General features: G+C 43.9%; 1 protein-coding gene across 4 annotated transcripts in view; it reads left to right on the top strand.

Annotated features, from left to right (window-relative positions):
• The window catches only part of TEKT1 (tektin 1), a 34,536-nt gene that overhangs the window by 5,502 nt on the left and 11,122 nt on the right, over nt 1–17,912 (top strand). For 2 of the 4 annotated variants that reach the window (XM_055132794.1, XM_004604954.2), the window contains exons 4-8: nt 1,919–2,047; nt 2,544–2,687; nt 5,172–5,394; nt 13,493–13,689; nt 14,084–14,291. In XM_055132794.1, coding sequence (XP_054988769.1) covers nt 1,919–2,047; nt 2,544–2,687; nt 5,172–5,394; nt 13,493–13,689; nt 14,084–14,291 — 901 coding nt within the window. Of the gene's footprint in view, nt 1–1,918; nt 2,048–2,543; nt 2,688–5,171; nt 5,395–13,492; nt 13,690–14,083; nt 14,292–17,912 lie in introns of those variants that run through there. The other 2 variants (XM_055132795.1, XM_055132796.1) reach the window with 2 other exon arrangements.

The raw sequence follows: 17,912 nt of genomic DNA, 5'->3' as shown, positions 1-17,912 counted from the left end.
ATCAGTTGAAACTTACATTATTATTGTTACATCTAGAAAGTAGGAATAATCAGACTTTTGCAAGTCACCATTTCTACTTGCATCCCATTGACTAGAACTTAGTCACATGGCCACAGCAATAGAAATTGGGAAATGGTAGTCTTTATTTTGGGCAGGTAGAGCAGAAAATACAGATACTAAAGACACATTTCCCTGGTACAGAGCCGCACAGTAGTGCTTTAGAGCCCAGTGATAATAGCACAAGCCTTGTGATTTTCTTCCTATCAATTCTTTGGTATTCTTCAGGTTTCCATCCTTATTCCCTGTCACAGTCCTAGAGACCATGCCCTAACAGCTTGCTGCCAACATAGCCCCCTTCTGCCCAGCACATCATCCACACTACTTGTTGAGTAAACTGTTCCAAATGCAGATCTTTACACTCTTCTTACCCAGAATCCTTTTATTATAAACCAGTGCCCCCGTAACCTTTGAGATGAAAGTTAAAATTTGTCAATTTAGCAAAGGTTCATGATGTTTGCTTATATATGCTTTTGGATCATACCTAGCAGTGCTTAGGGGTTACTCCTGGTTCTGCACTTAAGAATCACTCCTGGCAGGCTCAGGGGACCAAATAGAATGCTGGGGGTTGAACCCAGGTTGGCTCCATGCAAGGCAAGTGCCTAATCCATTCTGACCCCTAAGCCCATATTTTATCCCCATGGTAGGATGCGCTTTAGTGTGCCGAGTTACTTGTGCTTTCCCATAGGCATCATACCATGATTCTTGCCACATCCCTAGAAGGCACCGTTCCCTCAGTGAACTGAGACAGGACCCTGTGGGGCTGCTAGAGAATAGGTGAAGTAAAGGAAAGTAGGGGACATTAAAGAGGATAATATCCAATTAGCTCAAATCCACAATGAAAGGAAGAGAATATGGAGATTGCTTTATGTGCCAGGTACTGTGCCATCTGCTCTCATATCTTATGGGTCCCTTACCACAGCGCATGAAGTACTAGTAATTAGTACTTAGTAAATTGGTAAATTAGTAAATTTACTAGTAAATTAGTAATTAGTCCCATTTAACACCAGGGTACAGATAGCTTATATAACATGATTAAGGCCTGGTTGACTGCAGAACTTTCTTATTAAGCACCATCAGGTGATTTGAAAAAGGATAAAATATAGCAGTGACTAATCATTGACGAATCACTTTGGGGAGTACCACCACACAGTGGGTTGAAAACGTGTAATATTCAGTTCTGGGACACTAAGTTACTCAATCTCTCTGAAACTGTTTTCTCATGGTACTTGAGAGGGTTAACTGAGAAAATATAAGTTCAATCTGTCACTTAGTAAGTGCTTAGTAAGTGCTACACACTTTCCATGCCCTCAGTGGCTCTGGAGATTTCACAAAGAGACCTGGACCTCCTCTTATAAGTGAACTGACTTCTTTTGGTGGGTGGGGATGGGGCTGAAGTTTACTCTGATTATAAGTGGGAGGCCAATGAAGCCATTTTCTGCGGCAGGTAACATTAATATTGGTGTTATAATTTTAGAAATTATCTCCCTGGATTTAAATCTTTGTTAAAAAATAGGAATGGACACAGGAAGGAAACATTTATCTTTAATCATAAAATGTATTATGTCAAAAAACCATGGTTCCAATAAATAGGTTGAAAAGAAATGACTTCAGAATAGGGTGTGAAGTTTAGGAGGTAAATTTGCTATTTCTTAGACCAAGTAATTAGTTTACAGATCATTTTTTTTCTTAACACTGAAAAATATTATCAAGCCATTTGGTATTAATGTGCATCTTTCTTTCACATGTCATACCACTGGGTTAGGATCAGACTAGTTATCTTCATGTCTAGATGTTGATAATTACTGAGCTACCTTTCTTCATATGTGCACTGGATGACTTGCAACCTTTCTCTCTGCAGGGAGAAGCGAATTGGCATTGACTTGGTGAATGATGAGGTGGAACAGGAACTTATAAAGGAAGATGAAATCATTAAGGGTGTGAGGGCCCTGCTGACCCGTACCCTGGAAGAGACATCTGAACAGATCAGGTGTGACTATGGGCGTCCTGAAGTTCTCTACTAGAAAAGATCTAGAAAAGATAGTGCCCACAAATGTCAGGCTCCATGGCAAAATAAAGAATGAGCTTAATGGCCCTACATACTTTTCATGCCCTGGGTGTCTCTGGAAGCATTCACAAAGAGACCTGGACCACATCTAATAAGTGAGCCACCTTCCATTGATGGCTGGGGATGGGGCTGAATTTTACCCTGATTATAAATGGGAGACCACTGAAGCCATTTTCTTCCATGACTGCCCTCTTTCATCCCATATACCTCAGTGACAACATAGAAATGTATCATTATGTGATCTTGCCACCAACCATCTAATGTATGTGTGTTTTGCTGTGATGGAAGATGGGGAGGAAGGACTGCCCTTCTGTTCTACCCTAACCTTAGCTTTACTTTCCCACCTTTCTCAAGAAGATTCACAGATGTAGCCCCCAGAATATTCCAAAGGGAAAACCCAGTTACCTTTTCTCTTTAGACTGAACCGCTCTGCCAAGTACAATCTTGAAAGGGATGCGAAAGACAAGTATATGGCCCTGACGATCGATGATATCTGCTTCTCACTCAACAACAACTCACCAAACATCAGATATTCTGAGAATGTTTTGAGAGTTGAACCACAGTGAGTGGGTCCTTGACTTTTGTTCTAGCTGTGCTGTCTCCCTCCCTCCTAGAAATGTCCCAGTGTCTCTAAGTGTGTGAATAGGACTTAGCGTGTCATCTTGGCAGCAGACCGGGAGCTGGAATGCAGCTTGGGGTTATGGCTTTTGTAGGCAATGACTTTCCTGAAATAGGGCCCAGTAGCTCCTCAGATTTGGCCCATTTTAAGAAAATCAGCTTCAAAATCTTTAAGCATTTAAAACATTTCTTTTGGGGGTGGGTTGGTGCTGAGCTCAACTGGGGATTGTCTCTCTGGCCTTGAAATTTATTCTCTTACACTCTTATTTTATTATTATTTTAAAACCTTGTATAAATTTATTGGGCTTCTGTGATTCACAGTGTTATTAATGATGGTTTTTGTGTACATAATTTCAAAAGCACACCCATCACCAGTACACCTACTTCTTTTCTCCAAGGATCCAATGTCCCTCCCTTTCCAACCCCCCATTCCCAAGACAACTCAGTTTTCTGGATAAATTCTCCCATTGTGCTGCCTTTGACCCTTTATTGCTACCTTGCTGTCTATCTTTAAGTCTCACACATGAGAGAGATCATTCTGTATCTTTCCTATGACTTCAGTCAGCACGATATCTATGTTGCAATAAAATGCATAATTTTTGTTCTTTTTAAGAGCTGCATAGTATTCCATTATAGATACCCCGTGACTTCTTTTTTTTTAAATTTTATTTATTTATTTTAAATTTTTTTTTTTTATTGAATCACCAAGTGGAGGGTTACAAAGTTCTCAGGATTATGTCAGTTATACAATATTCAAACACCCTTCCCTTCACCAGTGCCCATCTTCCATCACCAACCCCCCCAGTATATCTGCCGCCCCCTCCCACCTCCCTAGTCCCCACCCTTGTACGTGATAAGTTTCACTTCATTTACGCTTATCTCGATTACATTCCATGTTTCAACACACAACTCACTACCGTTGCTGGGGTTTCCCCCCAAAAAGAAAAAGACAGTCCTATTGCCAATGAGGCATTTGATAGTTCTCCATTGCTAAGAATATAGAGATATTAAGTCCTGCTGTTTGTTACATAACTTTTCTTTTTCCCCCTTGCCCCGCGCCACCGAGTTCACGCCTGTTTAGTAATCGCCACGCTGTCTGACAAAGGGAAAAAAACCGAAGAGGATGATTATTTCCCGTCATCAGCCGGCGTGGGGCTCTGGCTTAGTTGATAGTCTAGTAGAGTGTCTGCAAGCAGTTTCTGGAACCAAAGGTCTTGCGCTGATATCGGCTCCGGCTCGAGATACCACCAGCGTCCCGCTGGTCCATGTACCTAATTTTTCCCCTTATTTCCCATTCCCACGCCACCAGGTCTGTTTGCTTAATGGACATCACACTATGTTTGACACCACACCACGTTTCTTCCCGAGAAAGAAGGATATTTCTTCTCAGCCGGCGTGGGGATATAGCTTAGTTCAGTCTAGAGAGATGGCTACCATTTTGATTGCCTTCAATATTTCAACAAAATACTTACAATTCTTGTTAGGATCACCCACAAAAGTCCGACCCATTAAGAAGGAACCATTACATATTGCTGATACTAAGATGACATTAGGTCGCGCGGCCGCAGCAGCGGCCGCGTGGTTTTGGGTTTCTGTCTAAAGTCCAGGGAAAAAGTTGAAGGAGAGAGAGAGAGATTTCCGCACGGGGGACCTGGCGGAAACTCTCAAGTCACATACTGCAGGTTGCTGGTGGGCTGCTGGTGTCCCAAGCAGCTCCTTCCTCTTCGTCAGTCATTCTGGTGATTCATTTATTTGGAATCACCATAAGATATAGCTACAAAACTTTCATGACTGAGTTTCAGTCATATAATGATCGAACACCCATCCCTCTACCAGTGTATATTTTCCACCACCAATGTCCCCAGTATACCTCCGCCACCCCCACTCCATCACACCACTGCCTCTGTAGCAGACAATTTCCTTCTTACTCTATGTTTGGGCATTATGGTTTTCAATACAGATACTAAAAGACCATCATATTTGGTCCTTTATCTACTTTCAGCCCTCTTTTAAGTATGTTACATTATGTTTCAACTGTTTTTGAAACCTGAATTGCCTCTTATGTGTCTGATGTTGAACAGGCTATTTTATCTTTCTGAACCTTACTTTCGTCATTTGTGAAATGAGGGATATAAGGTTCACTTACTGGGCTGTGATGAGGGCTAATGAAGTGAAGTGTGGAAAGTGCTGGTCCAATCCTGACACATAGTGTGCTGGTTTCCTCCCAAAGTGATGACTCTTTGTCACTAGCAGAGCACTGTGCTCTACACCTGCAGAGGGGAAAGCATTCTAGTTGCTTCTGACAGTGGGGGAAAACTTAGCTTCCAGTGGATGTCTAAGAACATGTTTTCCTTCCCATACTCCATTCCTAGCCATTTCTCCCTGCCCCTGCTGTAAGCTGTCAATCAATGTATTGATTCTGTTTTAGCTCTGTGAGTCTGGAAGACTGGATGGAGTTCTCCAATGCCAATGTGGAGAAAGCTGACAAGCAAAGGAACAACTCCCTGACACTCAAGTCCCTGGTGGACCGAATCCTGTCCCAGACAGCTGGTGACCTGCGGCACCAATGTGATGTGGTAGACACAGCATTCAAGAATGGGCTGGCAGTGGTCAAGGATGCTAGGGACAAGCTGGCTGATCACCTGGCCAAGGTGAGCTCTCTAGAGGGATAGGGAAGCTCACAATCAGATCGTGTTATCTTGGGAGCCTAAAACAGCTGAGGAGTGAGTCAGTGTCCCATGCTTCCTCCTCTTTGGCACAGGCTTTGGACTTTGGGGGATTCTAGTGAGTCATAGCCTCTCTCCGGACCTCCATTGTCTACTTCATTACTATAAAGAATAGAGAATCTCCTCACTTTGGGCCTCACTTCCTCCTCATGTGAATATGGAGGCAGACTTTAGGAACATTCTATGGGTGGATGCAGGTAAGCTCTTCAAATCCCATTTCCATGCTGGAATTCTGACTTGTTCCTCTGTTTTAGCAAGTGGTGTGCTAGGGAATTGACTCTCAGGAAGACAAAACAAAATCCCCTCCTGGTGATTCTTTTAAGGGGGATCCAGTGCTGCTCAGGTTCTGTAGCACAGGGGATCACTGACCCTGGCAGTGGTTCACTTTAGAGAAGAGGGTGTTTCCTGCAGAGTCCAGCGAGCAGCCCCCACCTACTGTAGGAGAGAGTCCCTATGGGAGCTGGAGCTGATTGACTGAGGGCTGGGAAGTATCTCTAAGAGGGTCTGGGCTGGTAGAAATGATGAAAATAGATGAAATGAGATGCAATAGGGGCTAAAGAAAAAACTTTCAGGTGGGTCTGGAAAAAAAAGCAACTGTACCAGTATGGAATGGCTTAATGACAGTAGTATGGAGAAAGGTTTTAAAGTTGGAAAAAATTCAGAGGGCTGGAGAAATAGCACAGTGGGTAGAGTGTTTGCCTTGCATGGGCCGACCTGGGTTCAAGTCCCAGCATCCCATATAGTTCCCCGAGCATCACCAGGAATAATTCCTGAGTGCAGAGCCAGGAATAACCCCTGTGCATTGCCATGTGACATCCCCACCCCCCCCAAAAAAGAAAGAAAGACAATTCAGAGCAAGCCTTGAAAGACTGGGGGAGGTAACCTGCATATGGTTGGCTGCTCAGGATCCTGTTCTTTGTGGTGATGAGTCTCAACCTGAAGGAGTGTTAGTAATGGCAGCAGTGATAACAAGAATGCAGACTTGGGCTGGGGGATGACTCAAAGGACTGAAATGCATGCTTCAATTTGATCTCCAGCATCACTTGGTTCCTTGAACACTGCTGGGAGCAACCCTCAAGCATTGCACTGGGAGTGCTGCTGGGTGTGGCTTAAAATGGTTTTATGTATTGTGTGCTAGTCACTGTGCTAGGCAGTGTGGTAGACTGATGTACCCTGGCAACCCTGAAATGGGTGGATATCACAGTACCCCCTGTTCCAAAGATGAGGAAACTAGGCTGAAGAGAAAGTAAAGGGGTAAGATGATTGCCTTGTATGTAGCTGACCCACCCAGGTTCCATTCCCAGGACCACATATAGTCCTCTGAGCCTTGCCCAGAGTAATCCCTGAGCATGGCCAGGAGTGGCTTATGAGCACAGAGCCAGGAGTTATCCCTGAGCATAGCTGTTGTGATTGATCCTCCATACCCACCCACTCACCCCCAAATATGAGAAAACTGGTGCTGTGGTAGGTTAAAGACAGATGATTGGTTAAAGAAACTTTGGTACATCTACACAATGAAATACTATGAAGCTGTTAGGAGAGATGAAGTCATGAAATTTGCTTATAAATGGATAAACATGGAGAGTATCATGCTAAGTGAAATCAGTCAGAAAGAGAGGGACAGACAGAGTGGGGCTGCACTCATTTGTGGAGTGTAGGGTAGCATCACATGAGGCTGACACCCAAGGATGGTAGATACAAGGGCTAGGGGATTGACCCATAGCTAGAAGCCTGCTTCATGAGTGGAGGAGGGGAGAAGGCAGATGGAATAGAGAAGGGATCACTAAAAATATGATGGCTGGAGGAACCAGTTGGGATGGGAGATGCATGCCGAAAGTAGATAATGGACCAAACATGACCACCTGTCAGTGTCTGTGTTGCAAGCTATAATGCCGAAAAGTAGAGAGAGAGTAAGGGGAATATTGTCTGCCATGGAGGCAGGGGGAGGGTGGGAAAAGGGGGGCATACCCGGGATATTGGTGGTGGGGAATGTGCACTGGTGGAGGGATGGGTGCTTGATCATTGTGAGATTGTAACCCAAACATGAAAGCTTGTAACTATCTCACAGTGATTCAATAAATTTTAAAAAATTTTAAAAAAAGACATGGTCAGGGTCTGAAAAATGCAGTGATGGGTACTGAGACCAGATCTGCCTCACCCCTGAGCAGACACTTTCTCTACCCTGCATTGTGGTGGGGATGGAAAGACCATGCCGCCTTCTGATTTCACAACATCGCAGTGAGAGCACAGGTGAACTCAAGAGCACATTTATAACAACCTGGAGAGGAAGGACAGAGATCAGGAACTTTGCAGTCGAGAAATGTAAAGACTAGAGCAGTGATCGCCAAGAGAAATGTGATGCAAGCCACGAATTTCATTTTTACATTTTATAGCAGTCAAGGTTTTGAAAAGTTAAAAAGGAATAGGTAAATGAATTTTTATGTCTTTTTTGACCTAATATATAAAATATATGATCGCTTCAGCGTGTTATCAGTATCAGTAAAGTATTTTATGTTCATTTCCAAAAATCAACATCATTTTATTTTGAAATCTGATGTTGATTTGACGTGTGCAGCTCTCCCATTTAGGGCAAGCACATTTGCACGTGCTCCAGGGCCACATGTGACTAGTGTGGTTCTAGGGGAACAGGGTCATTTTCTTCAACTATGGGAAGTACTGTAAGAAGATGGGTGTCAATAGTGTGGACACAGAGGTGATGGTCACACATCAGAAGGAGCATGAGAATGAAATTATTTTAATGTTAAGAAAGACTGGTCTTAAAGACACAATGTATATTCATATATATACTCATATATACATACATATGTATATCAGTATATATCACAATTTCTTTTTTTCCCCAAACTTTTTTACTTTTTATATACCAGAATTTCTTTATTTATTAATTCACTCACCTATTATTGCACACTTGGGTTATTTCCATATCCTGGCTGCTATAAATAGTGCAGCAATGAACAAAGTGTTAATCCCGGGATTCTGGGTTCCCAAGTTGCGAGACGGACAGAAATACAAACTCGAGAATGCAAAAGCAGTAGGAGTTTTATTCCAGTATACTGCGGTCAACTATCTCACCCACAGAGTGGTCTCTTGATAGCAACCCCGACTTCAGGCAGCAAGAAGTTTATATAGGGTTTGATTACATAAGCAGTACATGCTTTATTGTTTCAGAAAGAATTCTTACTTACCTACCAAACAAAGTTGTCTTGGCAAGTGTCTAGGGTAATAGTAGTCAGGCAATAGTTAAACAATAGTTTCCACTAGCAGTTTATGGTTACATATGTTACTTTTTTTTAGGGTTAACAAAAGGCAATTTCTGGGGCATTGTGAGAATTGATTAGTTGTGCCCACTTGCTGAACCCAGGAACTTTCCCAGGTGTGTTCAGGTTGGCTAGTTATGCATTGTTTTTTGGGGTTTTTTTTGGCTAGGAAATTGAATCTGTTTTAGTTCCAGGAACTGATTTTTTTATTTTTCTCATTTCTGCCACCTGTCATGGCGTCAGTTTTGTCCTGACAAAAGGTGTGCATATATCCTTTTGGATTAAAATTTTGTGTTCAATTTCTGACAAAACTGCACTGAAAACATCCATGACTGAATGAAGCAGACTGTTGACACTACTAGTTTAATGATATATGGTATATCCAGACACTTTGGGCACAGTACTTTGTGGTGAATAATAAGAGAATAACTGTAGCACTGTAGCACTGTCAGACCATTGTTCATGGATTTGCTCGAGCGGGCACCAGTAACGTCTCCATTGTGAGACTTGTTACTGTTTTTGGCATATTGAATATGCCATGGGTAGCTTGCCAGGCTCTGCTTGCCTTTGCTCTTCATGACTTAGCAGGTGTTCTGACACTGCTTCACAATTATTGTTAAGGCTGAATTTGAAGAAACTGAAGAATAAGCCTTCATGAATGGTACATGAAAAAATTATAGGGTGTATTTCAAAAGCTGAGGAAAAAACTAATATAATACAATTTGATGTAGAAGTAGCTAAGTAGAGTTACAGCAAATCTTGAACAGAAAAATACTTGGTTTAACATAATTACAAAATTCATAGAGGTGTAAGCTGTTTAAAAAGCCTACAATTATTCTAAGAGTCTGGGCTGGAGCCATAGCACAGTGGGTAGGGTGTTTGCCTTGCACGCAGCCGATCCTGGTTTCGATTCCTCTGTCCCTCTTGGAGAGTCTGGCAAGCTACCGAGAGTATCTTGCCTGCACGGCAGAGCCTGGCAAGCTACCCGTGGTATATTCGATATGCCAAAAGCAGTAACAATAAATCTCACAATGGAGACGTTACTGATGCCCGCTCGAGCAAATCCATAAACAACAGGACGACAGTGCTACAGTGCTACCTGTAAGAAAAGAGAAATATTTTTTGACTTTTAAAATCAACTTATTGATTTACAATTTTGTGGAATTTCAAGAGGTTAGCTTTAATTAATCTGTATATGTGTAGGTGTCATCATCTCCATACTTAAAAACACCTCTCTTTTTTATGTGGAATATAAAGAAACTTAGTAAGGGAAAAACAAATGGTTAAAGACATTGAAACTAGAGAATTTGTCTATAGATCTGAGCTTACCTGGGAAGGTTCTTGGGATATTGATGGAGGGAAATGGGAAGTCTTTGGGTGTGATATTAGAATGATGTAAGCATAAAATTGCAAATCATGGTGCTACTTGATAAATTGTTGTGTGAATATTTGTTCAGCTGAGACAAGGAACCCGAGAGAAATTAATTTGTAAGAGAAATTAATTTTTGCGGAGGGCAGAATTTGCTCAGACCCTGTGACAAAGGTAGAGAGTCCTGTGATCTTTTATTTACCATCCTGCCCTTCACACCTCTAAGAGAAACAAAGAAATTTCAGGAAGAACATTGAGACATCAAGGCATACCTTGGTTCGTTATGTCTGAAAGCCTGTAGTTTCAACCTCCAGAAAGAAATAAAAAGCCAAGTGTCCTGGCACCAGGTTACAGCCTCTTGCACCGGGGGTCTGCATAGCAAAGACAAGCTGGGTCTGGGATCTGTAAGGAAAGAAAGACCCACTCTTGTGCTTCTTAGGAAAGATCCTAACTAGGAGTTAGGCTATTGCTGAAGGCCGCTTAAAGAAAGATGTTAACCCTATTCAAACCAGTCCGGACACACAAGTCATAGCTTGCCCATTTTCATGGGTCTCTGTGGTCCTGCCCATGTGTGGGTCAGTCTCCACAGGTTCATCCTGACAGTTTGGTTTATCAATAAATGATAAAAAAAATATAGGGTACTAGAGGTAAGAACAAAAGAATTATGCAGTTATGTTAAAAAGAAAATAGTTCTTTTTTTTTTTTTTTTACTTTTTGAGTTACACCCAGCGATGTTCAGTGGTTACTCCTGGTTTGGCACTCAGGAATTACTCCTGGTGTTGTGGGGGACCATATGGGATGTTGGGGATTGAACCCAGGTTGGCCACTTGCAAGGCAAGGTAAATGCCCTACCTGTTGTACTATTGCCCTGTCCCCAGGAAAAGAGTTCTTATGTCTTAGAAACACATACTCAAGGGACCAGAGAGACATAGTACAGCAGGTAAGGTGCTTTCCTTACATGCAGTTGATTTGGGCTCAATCCTCAATACTACGTAAGTTGCCTCAAGCACTGCCAGGAGTGACCTCTGAGCACAGAGCCATGACTAAGTCCCAAGTACTGCCAGGTGTGGATCCAAACTCTCCCCTTTCAAAAATAAATACATAATTAAATATATATATTTTATTAAAAATTTTTTTTTTTGCTTTTTTGGGTCACACCTGGCAATGCTCAGCTGTTACTCCTGGCTTTGCACTCAGGGATTACTCCTGGTGGTGCTCAAGGGACCATATGGGATGCTGGGAATTGAACCTGGGTCAGCCGCATGCAAGGCAAATTCCCTAACTGCTGTGCTATCACTCCAGCTCCAAAAATATATATTTTAATAATGTAGGAGTACTGCTCTTTATCCGGCCATTGATTAAGCTAATTGAATTGGGCATGAGCTCCACATTACTTTTTCTTTTTTTATTCACTGTTAATTTAATTTTATTATTATTTTTCCCCATCCCTTTTTTTGATTCACCATGAGATAGTTACAAAGCTTTCATGTTTGAGCTTCGGTCATACAATCATCAAACACCCATCCCTTCACCAGTGCACATTTTTCACCACCAAAATTCTCAGTATTCCCCAGCCCCACCCCTGTTCCAACCCTTCCCCTGCCTACGTGGCAGACAATTTCCCCCATACACTCTCTCTACTTTGGTTACATTTGATATTTCGACACCAGTCTCACTACCACTCAAACCTGCTGAAAAGGCAATGCTAGATGATTAGTTTTGCATTGCTTTTTATGGATAGAATATGATGTCCAAGATATTCTGTGTCATTCTCTTCTGGGAGCTTTAGTTTATAGTCTTGGAGTCTTGGCCTTTGAAGAGATTACATGGCACAGGGGGCAGTTTGTGGGTGTGACCGCCAAGCTACTGGAAAACTGGGAGCTTTGGGAGGAGGCCCAGTCCCGATCTGAGCGGGCTTGGAGATCTCAGTCACGGGTTCCCACATATCTGGGTTTTTCAGCCAGTCTGCTCTCCAGTGAGGTTCATCCCATCTTGAGTGAGGCTCGTTCCCTCTTGGGTGAGGCTCACCCACGCATGTGGAGAGTGGCCTTGTGTACAGTGGTGGTTGGGTTCTGCTTGAGGTGGGGAGGGAGAGTCAACCCACCCCCCTTTGAGGTGTCTCAGTGAAGACAGCCTGGCGCAAGGTCAGAATATTCTGTGGAGCTCTCTTCCGGGAGCTTTGGTTTATAGTCTTTGGGTCTTGGCTGTTGATGAGATTGCATGACGCCTGGGGCAGTCAGTGGGTGTGACTGCCAAGCTACTCGAAAACTGGGGAGCTGGCGGGAGGAGGCCCAGTCTTGGGGGGAGCAGGCTTGGAGATCTCAGTTATGGGTTCCCACCTACCTCCACGCTACAGGCCCTAACTGCATCTTTTGATCTCTTTCGAGATTTATGTGTCTCTGAAATAAGGCCAATAAATAAGCTTATATAGCTGAGATGGAGGTGATTTGGGGGTGTAGCTCCCACATACCTAACTTTTGGCTGTTTAATTTCTTGGTAAACTTGGCCCCAAGTTGTTTGGGTCTGGCCAAAGGCACAACAGCAATTTTGGGGTATCTGGAAGTCTGAAGGCACCATCAGGCTGCTGATGCACTAGCCCTGCACGTACAGGTTGACCTGCTGGTGGCACCATACCCCCATAATTAAATATTTAAGGCTGAAATGACATAACATTTTGTATTTACTTCAAATAAGGGTTAAGAGAAGTTATATGTGAAACAAGATTGATCAGACATTGATTCTTAAAGTGATTATTATCTATTTTTTTGTTTGGAAATTCCCATGGTGCAGTTGTTATTGTTGAATTTAGGGGAAAAAAGATTTTAAAGCTAGTTAATATTGCTAAAATTTACCCCTGGTTCCCAAACAATTCTGGGTAGTCCCACTGTGCACCCCAGTCTAGGTATATATTAATTTGAAAGCCAAAGTATCATCTGCGTGATCTTTTCTGGTGCACAAAGCCAGTGTTGAAGAGACCAAGGAGACTCAGGTTTAGTGGGTATATAAAGAATCAGATTTCCACACATGATACAGGGACCCTCTGACCAGGTGAGCAGGCAGACTCCTCCCCTGACTAAGGGCGTGCTCCAGGGAATTAACAGTATTGGGGAAGGAAATGAGGCAACAATGGCTGGGTCTGTCTACTTTATTTGTGAGGTTCTAAGAATGGGGCCACCATCGTGCCCACTAGCAATCAGTGCTGTAGGGAACAGAGATCACACTCATTGTGAGGTCCTGCTTGGGTGGAGCTTCTGGGCTGGAATCTAAGGCTCCCACCCTCCTCACTTACATGGTCGTAACAGACTTCCTGAGAGAGTCCTCTTAGGTTTTTGGGGAGCACAGCCTGGTCTCACTGACTCAAATCCCATTTTGTAAGGTCATGGAAGAGATTGCGTCCCAGGAAAAAAACATCGCAACTCTTGAAAAGGCCATCCTTGACCAAGAAGGGCCTGCTAAACTGGCTCATACTCGCCTGGAGAACAGGACACGGCGGCCAAATGTGGAGCTGTGCCGAGATGTTGCTCAGTATAGGCTGATAAAGGAGATTAATGAGATTACCACCAATGTTGCAAGGTAGGCTGCCCGCTGGGCCGGGGGGCCTGGAGGTTGGGAAGGGAGTAGGCAGTGCCAGCAGCCCCTCTAGAGGGTTGAGGAAGACCCTCTTGAGAGGGATGTTCTTACTCATTTCAGTCAACTGGGAAGTGGACACTGATGTTTAAACTCATTGAAAGAAGCCCAAATCTAGATATGTGGGTAAACCTACAAGTTTCAGTTTAGGCAATCCACGAGGTGATCTGTCTTGTGCATCTGGTCAGTGGCCACCAACCTGAGATCTACCTTAAGGACAGAGGAGGAGAAAGACACACCAATATGTCTTCTGTGCTGAGTGTGTGCGTGCATTGTCGTGTGTATACCGAAAAGGTGATGCAGACGGAGAAAATCCTTCCTTCTGTTCCTTCTCTTCTAGATTGAAGGAAACATTAGCCAAAGCTCAGATGGAACTGAAAGGGCTGAACCGCAGACAGCTGGCCCTGCAGGAGGAGATCCAGGTGAAAGAGAACACCATCTACATTGACGAGGTGTTGTGCATGCACATGCGGAAGTCCATCCCTCTTCGGGACGGGGATGAGCACGGGCTGTGGTCTGGCGGCATCCACCCTGATGCTGTCTGCTAATCCGAGTGAAAGTACAGATTCTCATTAAATCATCTCACTCAATCTCTCTCACTAGCCTGCTGAGCCCTTATTCCAGGGGGCCCACCGCAGTCTCTCAGCTGGGATTCCCTGCCTGCTTAGGTAGAGGCTGAGCTGCATGGCTGTTATGCTACAGCACAGTCATTTAATAGTTAACAACCTTCAGTAAGGCCATATTCCCCTTACCTTTTTGCTCACTTGGTGCTGCCAGGCTGACTAGCTGCATTCTCCTGGCTTTGGTGCCTGCACACACCAGGTCATAGCAAGTGGGAGAAGACACACAGTGATGTGGTGTGGACGGGATCGCAGTGACAGTGCTGCCAAGATCACATGTGCTGTGTAGACTGTGCAAGGGCTGGAACTGGACCTCTCACACCTCTGTAGAATCTATACCCCTGTACCCCAGTACAGGCCTTTCCTGTTTGGGGGCTTTGGGGTTCAGATTCACTTTAGAGTTGGGCTGCATCTCTGTATCTATCTTACTCATGAGAGGGGAAACAAACATTTCTGTGGCCCTCCTCAAGTCCTTCCCTTAGGAAAGAGGTTGTCAGGTGACAGTTGACTTAAGACACCCTCACAAAAGAGTCCAGGATGGGGAGACCCTTTCAGACTCTCCTGACCCTTGTAGTGGTTTCTCTGGACCTTTTCTCCTGGGTGAAATGAAGAGGGTAGGATATAATGCCAAGGGGCCAGCACTTAGCCTGTCTGGTGGGAGGCCTACGGAGCAGGGTGGGCTGGGTTACTCTGTAGGGGTGTGGAGCTAGGAGCCTGAGAGGGAAATATCTGGCTCGCAGGTTGGAGGGGGCTTCCGAGGCCCCCTATGTGTCAGCCCGGGGTTGGAGATATCAGTGACACTGGAGGCAGTAGTACTGACAGTGCAGCCCTATGGAGGGAGGGAGGGGGGAGCGGGGAGGGAGCTCAGCTGCAGACCTTAGGGAGTATAAGGAGACGGCTCCTGAGAGCACCCTTAGCGCCACCTGGTGGAAGAAATTCTGTGTTTTCTTTCTTGATGGTGAGCAACGTGTTTGAAATTTATTTCCAGACTAATTGTCGGGATATTTTACGCTTTTAATTAATTAATTTTGGGATTAATTTGGGGGTCGTACCTAGAAATACACAGGAGCACCATTCTGTGTGGTGCTGGGAATCAAACCTGGGACTCTGTCTTGTACAGTTTGAGCTTCTGGATTGATTGATTGATTGATTGTAGTACTACTACTACTACTACTACTACTACTTTTGTAGTAATATTATTTTTATTTGGGGGCCATTCCTGACTGTGTGCAGGGTTTATTCCTGATTCTTGTTCTGGAATCCCTCTTTGTGGTGCTTAGGAACCATATTGCAGTAGTAGGCATTGACTGGGGTCATCTACATGCAAGGCAAAGAACTTATCATTTCTCCCATAGCTCCCATTTGACACTAAGTGTTAAAATAACTTAGTATTTAATACACAAATAGCAACAAAGAAAATTTACTTTCATTCTTACCATATGGTCAAATCAGCAGGTAAGAATAGATTCTGGATTAGAAATACCTGTGTTTAAATTCTTAAGCAACATCTATATCCTGGGGTTATATTCTTCCTGGGATTGAATGAGATAACTATGTCAAGGGATTCATACAGAGCTTGTCCATGGAAAGTGATTGTGTGAAAAGTGTTCACTATTCTTTAGTCTCATCGCCACATCTGCACAATTTCTTTCTAGTTGTACTTAAGGCAGAGGCTCAATTGTATATCTTGTCTCCCTTTATTGTATACTGCAAGTTTTACATCTGCTATATTACCTTAATAATTTATGATTACATATCCTTAAAAGAAGTTTGCACCAGTGTTGCCATATGATATTCGTTTTCCAGAGTATAGCTAGGTCACAGTGTTGCTGAGGATCTGACTAACTTAGTTCGGATTCTTGTAGATGGTGAATAAGAATAGTATGCAGGCCATCTGAGGCAGAATAGCACACAGTCCACCAGCTGTTTAGTGCTACATATTCTTATTTGTAGCATACATAGGCATTTCTCTATAGGCTCTTTGATGGAATCAGCAGCAATAGTAATGGATTATCAGGACTCCAGTAGCAGCAGCCTCTCTTGCTAAGACAGCAGCCCCAACAAACACACCCCCTACCTTATATCCATGACTGTATCCCAGCCTCTTAGCTGTCTCTACTCTCTGATTGGTTATACTCTGTGTGAAGGAGGGTTTGTGGCATACCACACTGGATCATCTTTATGAAGGGATAACTAGAATATCTGGCGCTTTCTTTCTCATTACTTTCATAATAACAGCAACTCAACAATTTTTTTTTTTTTGCTTTTTGGGTCACACCCAGCGATGCTCAGGGGTTACTCCTGGCTTTTGCACTCAGGAATTACTCCTGGCGGTGCTTGGGGGACCATATGGGATGCCGGGGATCGAACCTGGGTTGGCCACGTGCAAGGCAAACGCCCTACCCGCTGTGCTATCGATCCGGCCCCGGCAACTCAACAATTTATCAGGGTGACTTTCAAGGAAGTCCTTTGCTGTGGGAAATGGCTGTCATTCATTCATTCATTCATTCATTCATTCATTCACTCAGTCGTGCAGAAGCACCATCCAAGTGCAGAATGCCCATCTCAGTGCCCTTCTAGGGAGGTGGTTTCACTTTGCATTACCATTTCCTTCTCTCCACAATGGAATTGGCACCTGGTGGTGCAGGGCAGAGCACTGGCAGTGCTGGGAAAACACTTAACCCACCTATTCTGTCTGGAGAGTGAGAAAATCATCTTAACTAGCCCAGATCCCTTCCAAATTTGCTGTTTCCAGTGTAATAACGTCTTAAGGCACAGAGGCACAAGGATGACCTAGGACATGGAGCTGACTCCCAGGAGGTCCAGCGATTCTTGCTGCTGGTGAGATGGGTTCCTCACTTGATGGAGAAGCCCCCTGAGGCCTAACCTATCAACTAAATCCTGAGTGATCTGTGCCCTGTGACCTATCCTCCACCCCTTACTCATGTGTTACCCTCCCTTCTCCCATTCCCACCCACTATCTCCTTTTATCCTCCAGTAGGCACTTCTCATCTCTCAGGTGCTGAATGCAGCCCTTCCCCTATCCTGGCTAGGGGGAGAGCCCTTCTCCGTGCCCATGGGGAAGTCTCTTGTGCTCTTTTGCTCTGCCATGGAAGGGTCCAACGAGGTCCCCCCAGCCTCAGAGCTGGTGCAAGAACAGGACTATGGGAGCTTTCTCAAAGGACATGGTCAGCAGGCAGTGCAGACTTTTGGGGGAGCCCTTCCTAATGAAGCTGACTCTTGAGAAGCTTGCTCAGTGGGTCATTAAGGTTGTAGGTTCTGCAGTTGAATTTGGTTCAACTGTTTTTTATCTGCTGTGATCCAGGTCAAGTTACTCAGGCTTCCTGAGCTACTTTTGCTTTGTTGGTACAGTAAGACTGAGAAAACCTAGCTCTGTGAGATGAAGTAGGTGAGACTCTAATCTGTCATGTGATTTCACCATGGGCAATGTTATATTGATCATGGCTGTGCTTTTTTTAGTATGTGGATATCAACAAATTGTGCTTTTTTTAGTATGTAGATCAAGATTTCAAGAAAACAATTTCCTGT

The sequence above is a fragment of the Sorex araneus genome, chromosome 3 (assembly GCF_027595985.1).
Source record: "Sorex araneus isolate mSorAra2 chromosome 3, mSorAra2.pri, whole genome shotgun sequence".
Lineage (NCBI taxonomy): Eukaryota > Metazoa > Chordata > Mammalia > Eulipotyphla > Soricidae > Sorex > Sorex araneus.
This window is presented reverse-complemented; position numbering and strand designations above follow the sequence as displayed.